The sequence below is a fragment of the Pelophylax lessonae genome (genome assembly GCF_965119305.1).
Source record: "Pelophylax lessonae genome assembly, chromosome: 3".
In the NCBI taxonomy this organism is placed as follows: domain Eukaryota; kingdom Metazoa; phylum Chordata; class Amphibia; order Anura; family Ranidae; genus Pelophylax; species Pelophylax lessonae.
The window spans coordinates 350,833,160-350,846,374 of NC_138770.1; the positions used below are offsets into that span (position 1 = coordinate 350,833,160).

At 38.0% G+C, this 13,215-nt stretch overlaps 1 protein-coding gene across 1 annotated transcript in view; it reads right to left on the reverse strand.

The window, feature by feature from the left end:
- Nucleotides 1-13,215, reverse strand: part of COL12A1 (collagen type XII alpha 1 chain) — a 237,203-nt gene that overhangs the window by 146,645 nt on the left and 77,343 nt on the right. Inside the window, exons 14-15 of the mRNA XM_082249431.1 lie at nucleotides 7,274-7,543; nucleotides 1,093-1,359 (exon numbers count right to left, since the gene is read on the reverse strand). Of these exons, the coding sequence (XP_082105557.1) occupies nucleotides 1,093-1,359; nucleotides 7,274-7,543 (537 nt within the window). The remainder of the gene's footprint in view (nucleotides 1-1,092; nucleotides 1,360-7,273; nucleotides 7,544-13,215) is intronic.

Genomic DNA, 13,215 nt, shown 5'->3' on the forward strand with positions numbered 1-13,215 from the left:
ATGTGAGAGAGAAAAGAGTTAAGATGAGAACTGAAATACTTTACTGCTTTTATTGTGAGATTTAAGAACAAATTGCTCCACAGGGGCCGTAAGTACAGAGCTTGGTCAGGTGTTGTTTTTAAGCTAATTTACTGCTTGTTAAAGCGGAGCTCCACCCAAAAGGAGAAATTCTGCTCCTGTTTGTGAAATGGGGCTTTTTGGGAGAAGGGGGGAGCGCGGGTACCCGATTTTGACAGGTACCCGCTTCCACTTCCGTTACAGTTGCCTTAGGTCCTTGGTCCTCAACCCTGGTCCTCGGGGCCCACTAACAGGCCAGGTTTGCACGATAAATGAAATACATCCCAGGTGATATAATTTGCTGCTCAGTGATTTCAGTATTCTAGTCTGCATCTCCCCAAGGTAATACCTAAAATCTGGCCTGTTAGTGGGCCCTGAGGACCGGAGTTGAGGACCACTGCCTTAGGTGATCAGAAGCGGAAGTTCTCCTCTCCCGCTTCCCTCCTAAAGTCTTCTGGGACCCATAACAGGTCCCAAAAGACATCGGGACCAGCCACAGAGCACAGCTCCACTCGCACATGAGCAGTGGGCACCCAGCTGTGAAGCCGCAAGCTGTCACAGACGGGTGTCCATAGTAAAGATGCCGGCACCGCCGAAGGATGACACAGGGTGAAAATGGCTGGGGCGAGTGCACCGCTGGACCATGGGACAGATAAGTGCGTGTTTATTAAAAGTCAGCAGCTACACTTTTTGTGTACAAATCTGCTTAGTTTTTATTTTTTATATAGAAAACATTTGTTAAGTTTCTGTTCAGCTAAACTCCCATACATATTGAAATAAGTGTATTTCATATATGCTCATATATCACCTATCTGCATTTTGAGCTGAACTGAATTCAGCAGGAGAGAGAAAATTCAGAAGCCCCAATATAATCTACAATTGACGCTTCACATGGTTTATTCTTTGCTTTATTTTTAAGAAAGACATTTAATTGTGGGTTTAATTGCTGAGTCCAGCCAAACACCCACAATAGAGCAGAAAATATAAACCTCACAAACACAAGTTTACTAACAGTTACCCTTGGTAAAACCTTACCTGTTGTTCCTTCTCCTTGTCTTGATTTTCCATCTCCTGACTTGTAAACTGGGACAACAGTGATATCATAGGTAGTTAAAGGTTGAAGCCTTCTTAGTAGCGTAGTAGTTGCTGACCCAGGCATTTTAGCAACAATTTGCCTTCCGCCTGCTTTTGGCCGATAAATCAGACGATAATTCACCACATTTCCTGGAGCAGGTTGCCACGTGACTTTCATTGTATTTTCTGTTTCATCACTGACTGTAAGGGTCTTTGCATTTGGTGACACTGTAACAAAGAACATAATTATATTTTTGTTAATGTCCTCACAAAATTACACATTTTCAGGTTTATTTTGAACACGTCAATAGATCTAAATTATATGCAAAATATATTGGTGGAGCTTTGGACATAGATATTTGAAGAAAACTTAGCTAGACTTTCAGAAGTTGGGTATGCTATATTTTCTAAGACAAAATACTGGCCATGTAGCCATGATCCACTGCTCCTCTGAAGACAAATGTAGTAAAAATATTCCTTTTCCCACTAAAACATGTTCTCCACACTTATATTAGGGGTATAATTATAACATTTAATGTAATATAGTTTTCCTTTTTGAAAGCACAGCACACATAGCACAACCAGATTCAATGTTTTCTTAAACATTGTTTAAAGCACAGGTCCACAATAAAGGGGAAGCTCCACTTGCTTGCATGCTCCCCCCTCCACTGCCACATTTGGCAAATGTTGGGGGGAGGGGGGGCAGTACCCGCTCCCAGTTCTGGCTCAGATCGTCGTGGCAATCTATGAACATGTTTGGCCCCTCCTCCTTCCCCCACAGCCTTCTGGGACACACACAGGTCCCAGAAGGCTGTGGGACTATTCACGAAGTGCAGAGCAACAAGTGCATGCATAGTAGGAAACCAGCTGTGAACCTGGAAGGCTTCACTGCCAGTTTCCCTTACTTACAATGTCGACACGCATGTATCCAAAGCCAATTGAAGAATCAGCTCGGGTGCTGACATCACTGGATCCCTGGATAGGTAAGTGTCCCTATATTAAAAGACTAATACTGTAGCTGCTGACTTTTAATTTTTTTGTGGGAGACTGGAGCTCTTTTCTCATTCTTGAGTATCCAGTCTCTATTTCAGTGAGGTCCCCATTACATTGGTGGTAAATATTCCTGTTACCTTGATGGTCAGCGAAAATCTTCCCAATTTATTGGCGGTTAGTGTAAAATTCCCCATTATGTTGGCGGCCAGTGTAATTACCCTCATTACATTGGTGGTCAGGGTAGAGGCCCTATTGCATTGTTGGTAAGCGTAATTCCTCCTGTTACATTGGTGGTCAGTGTAGAATTACTTTTGAATTGAGGGTCAGTGTAGAACAGTGTTTCTCAACTCAGGTCCTCAGGGCACACTAACAGGCCAGGTTTGCAAGAAAACTGAAATACATCACAGGTGATATAATTTGCTGTTCAGGGATTGCAGTACTCTAGTCTCTATCTCCCCAAGGTAATACTTAAAATTTGGCCTGTTAGTGTGCCCTGAGGACCGGAGTTGAGAAACACTGGTGTAGAATTATCCTTACACTGGTAGTCAGTGTAAATGCCCTAATACAATGGTGGTTAGTGTAGAAATCACCCTTACATTGGTAGTCAGTATACATCCCCTATGACAATGGTGGTCAGTGTAGTATCACTTTTACATTGGAGGTCAGTGTAAATTCCTCATTACTTTGGTGGTCAGTGTAAAATTCTCCCTTAGAGAAACTAGAGTTTGAGGATTGAGAACTTAGCGCTCCTGCTTATATCTATAGTAGCAGCAGAGCAGCAGCAAAAAACACAATTTAGCACCAGTGGGCAACAATAAGGGAAATAACGGCTTAATTGCTCTGGTTACCACATTTCCTTTATTGTCACTTTCTGACTGCCCACTGCTAGTCCATATACTTATAGTCCTTCAATAACCAAGACAATGGGGTGGATTTACTAAAGCTGGAGAGTGCAAAATCTGCTCTGCACAGCAATCAGCTTATAACTTCAGCTTGTTCAATTAAGCTTTGACAATAAAACCTGGGAGCTGATTGGTTGCTGTACAGAGCTGCACCAGATTTTGAACTCTCCAGCTTTAGTAAATCAACTTCTATGTAAATAATGGAAAGTCTGTTTTGCTGTTACATCTCATCTCAGGACTGAAAATACCAGAATAAAATATAAATAGGAAAGATTACAGTCTCTGAGTTTCCAAATAAGAGGAACTGAACCTGTATGAATTATTGCTGATACAGTATATATAAACAGTTAGGTGTCTATTTATAATTTTTTACATACAAGATTCACACAATTTTCATCTAGGATTCACAATGTAATCCAATTAGAAAAATTAAGCAATCTTGAGTGAAAGCTGTGTGAACTTTTTGTGAAAACAGTTCTTAATAAGACCCTATTTAGAGTCTTTTATGTTAAGATTAAATATATTGTGTATGCTGAATCTACTGTATGAGTAAAAGCAGGCAGAGTAACACATATCTAGGCAATTTGTTCCTAGGCAGCTTACCAATTTACAGCTTTCACTGTGTCTGAGTGACAGGTGCACTTTAAAAAATAAATTATTAGAAACCCAAAATGCCACATTCTGCATTATATAGGGTTACAGTCTACTATTCCGCTTTAGCCTTCAGTTTCAGCCCAATGTTTTTGGTAAACCAGATAAAATATGGAATTAGTCTTCTTCACCAAAAAAAAGATTAAAGACAACATCCACATGCTTTGCACATGTTTCAGATCTGAAAAAATGCCTGGGAAATCTTTCAACAGATGTGTCTTTAGAGAATTTCCTGAAATTCCGAAGATTTTATGTAAAAAAAATGCATACTGTATCTACATACAAATGTATAAGTGTAACATAGTCAAGTCTAAGCGTGATGGTTCAGTGATACAATTGGAACAGCTGCAGTGATCCTGCCATTAGGCTTGGACCATAAGAAAACTTTGTTAAGCTTTATTTCTCACGGTAAATGCTGAGAAAAAATGATCCCCCACCAAAGCTGCTAGTCTCCAATTACTAAATTTGCCTGTTCAGGGTGAAATGCATTACATGTTTTTTGAATGTTAACCTTCATAGTAATATAGTAGGCAATACAATTTAATTGCAGTATTAATTTCCCACATACTGTATATATGACATAATCACCACATTTTCTAAAGAGTTTTTATTTAATATGCTAGTTTTTAACTTCCAAATGCAGTAACCCACAGCAATCAGTCCGTTGCTGAACTCAACCAGTACTCAATCAATTTGGTTTTGTTGCTATTAATAAATGAATAGAGTTCTGAGTAGGGTTGAAGCAAGTGTAAATTTGCACATTACAGTTACCTTCACTCCTCCAGTTAAGTAACGTTGGGATCTGATGTTCAGGAGCTAGCACACCTCTAAATTCTGCACATCACTGTTCTAACTACCAAATGTAATTGAAAACCCGAAAGAGTTTATGGGAATAAACAAAGAATACTGGCTGCCTGCTCTGTGCTGAGAGCAGAAGCATGTCTGCTCTCAAAATGTAGACTCAAATATCTCCAGATCACAGAGGTAAGTGCAATAGAAATAGCTATAATCAAAGTAGATGTAAACCCTAACTGAATTACATTTAGTTTGCTATGGTACTGTATATCATATATAATTGCTTTCATAAATTACTGTTTTCATTTTATTCATTCCTTTTTTTATTTTAACGCAGCTGGTCTCACCCAACCATTTTCAGAGTCTTCCCATCTATATGTGCAGCAATGTCTGCTGTACATCATTGCTCTAAATTGTATTCCTTATAGAGAGAGCAGTGGATCTAGACTGCTGAATGTGTGTTGGCATGGCCAATTGTAGTCTCCACCAGGGGAACGTTGTTATTAATATATAGGATTTATATAGTGCCAATAGTTTGTGCAGTGCTTTACATGTGGCAGGAGCAAAACTGTCAACCAATAGCAAGAATCACATGAACAAGGAGATTCATGACAGTATTTTCAGGTATTTTTATAATAAAAACAGACTGCAGACTTAAATAAATTGAGATTTGCATTTAGATCAACTTTAAGTCCTAACTCTATGTCTGCTGTGACTTTAAATAGTTTGTTTGGGCCAAATCACTTCCTTCAATAACTGATGTGTCTGCTGGACATGCTGTATAAACTGTATGTGGCATTAGTATACAGTACTGTGTTTTGGCAGCAGAACAGGGTCTTCCTGTTCCACTCCCAGGACAAAATCTAGTCAGGCTGAGGGCTGCCCAGCCATTCACTGGGAGCTTTGTAGTTTATGAATGAATACAAAGCTGCTTTAGTTTGGCTGATGCAAAGATTGTGACATCATCACAATCTGGAGCCGGAAGTTTAAATAATGATATTAAATGTATTTTATATATATATATATATATATATATATATATATATATATATATATATATATAGATTTCTTAATCAAAACAAAGAAGCTACACTTACTCGCTCTGTTCAACAATATGGCACAGTGCGCCTCCTTATCTTCCTGTTTTAGAGTCCCTCCCGGTGCTGTCTGCTCCTTCTTCCACTGGATGCTCCCTTAGCAATGCATGTGCTATAGGGGCACCCATGCAGGCGTGCTCCGAGCTGGGATGTGTGTGTCTCTGCTTTCCAACTCCGCCACACCCCACACTTCCTCCTCACAGGATTTGACTGACAGCAGCATGAGCCTTTATCTCCCACTACTCTCAGAGTCTCCTGTGGGACAAAGAAGAGAGAGCAGTGGCGCTGCGACTGAGACAGCGCTTGGGCGTGAGAGGGCCCAGGTAAGTGTTTAGGATGGGGGCAGAACAGGTATTGCAAGATTTTTAATACAGATAATTAATTAAGATAAAAAACCTTTTGAGTTAAGAACCTCTTTTAATTTTAGCACCGGATGTTCGGCACTTACTTACTTTTTTCCCATATGGAGCAGCAGCCACACATGGTACACACTTCTTTAGTGGTAATATATTTTTAAAGTGAACATGTCCAAAAATAGTTTTTGGCTCAAGTTCAGGTTTAATAGTGTAGTATTTTTCTAGGGAAATCAGGAGAAGTGGTAAACAAGCAAACTGCTAATGAAGCAGATTCATTTTTTACTTGCATTATGGATTTGTGTTTACAACATAGTACTGTTCAGTGAAGAAAGACTATCTAAGCAAATAATGTCTTACTGGTATCTAGAAAAGGGAATATAAATAATACAAAAGGTTTATTTCACTCTTAAATGTTATATCATTTAGCTTACTGTGATATTTGCTCACTGTTCTAAACATTGTTTCAGTTTTAATTGTAAGCTTAACTGCTCTTGCATACCTATGCTAGGCATTGGGAAGCACCTTTATATGTCTTGATCGTTATTTTTTCCAAAGTTTTTTGATCAAAGAAATATACCTGCCTTGGATAAGATAATAAGTATAGCATGTTGTCTTAATCCCAGGAATTGATTAATCAGTAAAGATAAGCAGACAGGTTTATACTCAACCAGCTCTCCTGAAAAATGTGGAATGATATCAATCTCCAATGAGATATTGTCAACATTTGATGAATGTTCCTGTATACTATGTCTCCTGTGTTGGCACGTATATACATGAATTTCTTTACATTTCACTACAAAAGTCCAGTAGCTACAACACTGGGCTCTTGAGCATTTTTGATATTATTACAGCACATGATCATCGAAAAGCCAAAGATCTTATGTGCCATACACCCATATGGCATACAGTTAGAAAGCCTGCATTAGCAAGGCGGGCATATGTCCAGAGCATCTAATTTACCCTTGTATATGGTGAATAGAATGGGTAATGACTTAAAGGCAAAGGTTTCAGAAGTGCTGACATTACATGTTCTTTACTTAGTTAGGTTAAGAACTCATAGAGATTTTGAAGCAGAGCAACACTTCCCAATACCTAACATTTAAACATACTACTATCACTTAATATACCAACAGCTAAAGTGTCCTGTATTGCATACCAAATAGTTATGCTGCCTAAGCAAGCCCTCACAGTGATGTATAGCTATATTAAAGCAAAATGAGGTAGATCATAATTCTTCACTGTACTTTCCAATTAACAGACTTGGAGGTAGATCACTGATTTTCCTACTAATTAATTAGTCTCTAAGAGCTAGAAGATAATACACAAAATAAATTATATTCATTATTACCTTCCGTAGTAGCTTCTTTTTCAAGAGGGGCTCCTTCACCACTTTTGTAATTAGCAAAAACTGAGATTTTATATTTTGTTTCTGGTTTAAGGTAATCCAGGACTGTATTAGTGACATCACCAGGTACCGTCTTCTCTCCAGACTCATCATCAAACAGAGATTTCCATGCAATTCTGTAACCACGAACCATTCCTGGAGCTGCTGTCCATGATGCACCTATTGTAGTGTCTGTGATATCCTTGGTTATTAAATTACGAGGTGACCCTCTTTCTACAAAATAAAGTGAAAGAGAAATAACTCATTATGGCATTATTGTAAAATTCACCTCATAATCATAATGTCGTATAAGCAACCAATACTTAGCTCTTTATGAGTCTGAACAAAGTGGACACAATCCAAAATAATTTTTCACTGTTCTAAATATCTAATCCTATGAAAGTTTACAGTGGATTGTTACAGGTTTCTGCATATCACAGTGTTTTTTTTTTTTTTTTTGTATTTTCTTAAATAAGACACTTTCAGTTTTACCATTTCTGTTTGTTAAAAGATAAAGAAAATATAGTTATGTGCCTTTTTTAACATGGGATAGTGATATGTGCTATAATGTAAGCGGAATGTTTTTGGAACATGCAACATTATCATGCACAAAAAAAAAATCAAATTTATTCATTGTTTTTTTTTTTTGTAGTTTTGGTTTAAACCATTGACAGGTCTTTTTTCTGTATGTGTCCTATTGTGGAGATTTCATTTTTTGTTTCAGGGACACAAGAAGAAGTGAGATAAAATATTTACAAAGAGTGGGAAATGTACTCAAAAAGTTGTCATTGAACAGGAGTACCCATTTGGAGATTTCAATTTTTTTCATGTTTCATGTTGGATTTTCCATCAGTTTCTGTCCCAGTGTCAATGAATATCAGTATAAATAGAAAGGGTGATTTTTGTAATCCAGGACAATGACAGCTAATAAAAAATTGGGGTTTTACCCTTCCACACTTTAAAAAATTGAAAACATGTTTTGGCTTTAGATTCACTTTAACATAAAATGGCATATAGGGAACATTTATATATTATTGAACAATTAAATTTATGAATCAGACACATCTGGTGAATCTCTTTTTTAAGGCAAATGCAAAATTTAGATTTGCCTCAATACCTGCATGGAAAATTGTAGAATCAAACATTTCATTAACTTATTTTATAAACTGTATGATTCTTCACAGTTAATAAAATCTGCTAACACATATGAACTATAAATAAACATATATATTTTCCAAAATGTTTAGATTTGTCCAATTCACACTCATTACATTTTTTTTATAATGATCAATATTAAAACAGTGACAGTAAAACATGGAGATTGTACAGAAATAAGCAACTGGAATGGGCAGCTAGGTTTTTCAACTGCTCATATAATGTGCATATTTAATATGGAAATTGAAATATCCCTTAAATTTTGTCAGAGCTTTTAAATGACAAAAAACATGTTTCTCTTTGTATATATTATATTCCACGGATAGGGAAGTACTTACAATAAAATACTTTTACAATGCCAAGTGGCCTGTGATATACATTCCTACTGAAACAGACAGGAAACTAAACATATTGCTGGGAGTTTAGAAAAAAAGATGAAGCAAAGCTGTTGTAAAAGGTAAAAATAATCTTTATATTCTTCCTGTTGCCTCATGTCACTGTCTACTATCCTGGCTGTGTTCTTTTCTTTCATGTTCAAATAAATTTCCAAGTGTGGTTATTACCATTACCATTAATTATAACACCCTGTCCAAATATATGCACTTTGATTAATTTCACATGGGTTATTTAGCACATATCACACCGCATTTTAAGCTTAGAACTATGCTTTTAAAGCTCAACCCCACAATGAATGTAACCTTTTTTTTTTTTAAATCAATCTCCCAGCATATATGAAAATAAAACAAATGTTCCCTCTGCAATACTTATCTTTTCTCTGGAGCTGTTGGTAAAAGCAGAAAGACTACCTAATGCCGCTCATCCATGAGGTCTGGTAGTAGTGATGAGAGTGCCAGCCTCAGCCTGGGCTCCCACCAGGCCATGTCCCCAACATGTTTTACTCTGCGCCCCAGGGCTTAGTACCAGGATCTCTGGAGCTTTTGCCTGCTGACTGACCACTCCATAATCTAGCACAGTTCCTCTTCCAGGCTAAATGACACCCATTATCACCTAAACAACCTCTCTATGAGACTAAGCCATCATATATATATATATATATATATATATATATATATATATATATATATATATATATATATATATATATATATATATATATATATACACACACACACACATATATATACACATATATATATATATATACACAGTGCCTTGCGAAAGTATTGGGGCCCCTTGAACTTTGCGATCTTTTGCCACATTTCAGGCTTCAAACATAACGCTATAAAACTGTAATTTTTTGTGAAGAATCAACAACAATTGGGACACAATCATGAAGTGGAACAAAATTTGTTGGATATTCCAAACTTTTTTAACAAATAAAAAACTGAAAAATTGGGCGTGCAAAATTATTCAGCCCCCTTAAGTTAATACTTTGTAGCGCCACCTTTTACTGCGATTACAGCTGTAAGTCGCTTGTGGTATGTCTCTATCAGTTTTGCACATCGAGAGACTGAAATTTTTGCATATTCCTCCTTGCAAAACAGCTCGAGCTCAGTGAGGTTGGATGGAGAGCGTTTGTGAACAGCAGTTTTCAGTTCTTTCCACAGATTCTCAATTGGATTCAGGTTTGGACTTTGATTTGGCCATTCTAACACAAGGATATGTTTATTTGGGAACCATTCCATTGTAGATTTTGCTTTATGTTTTGGATCATTGTCTTGTTGGAAGACAAATCTCCGTCCCAGTCTCAGGTCTTTTGCAGACTCCATCAGGTTTTCGTCCAGAATGGTCCTGTATTTGGCTCCATCCATCTTCCCATCAATTTTAACCATCTTCCCTGTCCTTGCTGAAGAAAAGCAGGCCCAAACCATGATGCTGCCACCACCATGTTTGACAGTGGGGATGGTGTGTTCAGGGTGATGAGCTGTGTTGCTTTTACGCCAAACATAACGTTTTGCATTGTTGCCAAAAAGTTCGATTTTGGTTTCATCTGACCAGAGCACCTTCTTCCACATGTTTGGTGTGTCTCCCAGGTGGCTTGTGGCAAACTTTAAACGACACTTCTTATGGATATCTTTAAGAAATGGCTTTCTTCTTGCCAGTCTTCCATAAAGGCCAGATTTGTGCAGTATATGACTGATTGTTGTCCTATGGACAGAGTCTCCCACCTCAGCTGTAGATCTCTGCAGTTCATCCAGAGTGATCATGGGCCTCTTGGCTGCATCTCTGATCAGTCTTCTCCTTGTATGAGCTGAAAGTTTAGAGGGACGGCCAGGTCTTCGTAGATTTACAGTGGTCTGATACTCCTTCCATTTCAATATTATCACTTGCACAGTGCTCCTTGGGATGTTTAAAGCTTGGGAAATCTTTTTGTATCCAAATCCGGCTTTAAACTTCTCCACAACAGTATCTCGGACCTGCCTGGTGTGTTCCTTGTTCTTCATGATGCTCTCTGCGCTTTAAACGGACCTCTGAGACTATCACAGTACAGGTGCATTTATACAGAGACTTGATTACACACAGGTGGATTCTATTTATCATCATTAGTCATTTAGGTCAACATTGGATCATTCAGAGATCCTCACTGAACTTCTGGAGAGAGTTTGCTGCACTGAAAGTAAAGAGGCTGAATAATTTTGCACGCCCAATTTTTCAGTTTTTTATTTGTTAACGAAGTTTGAAATATCCAATAAATTTCATTCCACTTCATGATTGTGTCCCACTTGTTGTTGATTCTTCACAAAAAAAATACAGTTTTATATCTTTATGTTTGAAGCCTGAAATGTGGCAAAAGGTCGCAAAGTTCAAGGGGGCCGAATACTTTCGCAAGGCACTGTATATATATAAATACATGCTTTGGGCATGTCATCACTCAAGCTTAGGCTCACTCCATTATGTGAGCACTGCACAGTCTGGGAGTAAAGACCATTCGACACCACCGGTGAAGAGAAAATATCCATGATGTCACTGGACCAGCCAGAAACTAGCAGAATTTAAGGCATGTATAATGAAGAGTGCAGGGAGCTTCAGGGGCAGAGAATTGACAGGGGGGCATTTAAATGGGATTTAAATAAAGCCTACTTTACATTGTTATAAATATAATGCATGTTAAAATGTTGATGTATACTACAATGGAGTTGATTTACTTTGCAAAGCAAATGTCTACATTGTCAAGTGAATGTTCAATTTGCTTAGTGAACAAGGTGAGTAATTAATTTTAGTCATCAAACCACATGAGGCGAGTTCTGTTTTTTAAAACCGAACTACAGACAGATATACAAAACACAAATTAATGGAGCTTTGTAATATTACATCTTTAAAGAGCACCTTTGTCCTGGATATGAACATTAGGCATTTCAATTTTCCTAACAAGTGATAAAAGAGCTTTAAAATAAGCCCTCAGTGACCTCATTAGCTGCTTGTTATGTGAAATAAATAATCCTTAAATTTCACAACAAAGACATTGAGGTCAGTTTTTGGCAGCACATTTTTGTGTACATTAGAGGGCTGGTAGGCTGCCAAGGTTCTCACTAAACAAAAAGGAAAGGGGAAAGGAGTTGTGATTTAAGGTCCCTTGTGAATTTTGAAGATTTCTCCACAATGCCTACAGCTACAGCTGTGAATATGTAAATATTTGAATGTGTATAATCTGGCCACATGTTCAATTTAAATGTATTAAATTATTAAATTACATGACATCAGTAATGTATTCACTGCACCTGAGCAGTGCATTGTGGGGTGGCATGTGATGTCAGATCTCTATAAAAGAGCTGTCATACTCAAAACAGCTTATAGCAGGGGAAGCGTCCGAAGAAGCAAGAGCTTCTTTTTTTTTTCTATTTTTTGGCCGGCGGGTGACTGATCATCGGTGGACACTATTTTTTTATTTTTATTTCTTAATAAAGGACTTGTCCAAAACTGGCTTTTGTCTTTATTTTTTTGTTCAGTTTTTTGGTGAATGGTTAGGGTATAGATAACCAATATATATTCACATAGGGAAGATGGGATCTGAGGGCCCCCTTGTTAAAGGGGGCTTCCAGATTCCGATAAGCCTGCCCCCTCAGACCCCCACAACCACAGCCCAGGGTTTTTGGGAAGAGACCCCTGTCCCCATCAACATGGGGGCAAGGTGCTTTGGGGTTGGGGACAGAGCCCCCCCTGCCCTAAAGCACCCAACCCCCCATTGAGGGCATGTGGCCTGGTATGGTTCAGGAGGGGGCGGGCGCTCGCTCACCCCCACCCCCATCTTGCCCAGCCAGGCTGTGTGCTCGGATAAGGGTCTGGTATGAATAGTAGGGGGAACCCCACGCCATTTTTTTTTAATTTTGGCGCAGGGTTCCCCTTAAAATCCATACCAGACCCGAGGGGCCTGGTATGGACTAGGGGGTCCCCATGCCGTTTTTTTCAGCAATACTGACATTAACTGATATAAACTATATATTTATACTTATATATATATATATATATATATATATATATATATATATATACAATATCTCACAAAAGTGAGTACACCCCTTACATTTTTGTAAATATTTTATTATATCTTTTCATGTGACAACACTGAGGAAATGACACTTTGCTACAATGTAAAGTAGTGAGTGTACAGCTTGTATAACAGTGTAAATTTGCTTTCCCCTTTAAAATAACACACAGCCATTAATGTCTAAACTGCTGGCAACAAAAGTGAGTACACCCCTAAGTGAAAGTGTCCAAATTGGGCCCAATTTGCCATTTTCCCTCCCCGGTGTCATATAACTTATTAGTGTTACAAGGTCTCAGGTGTGAAT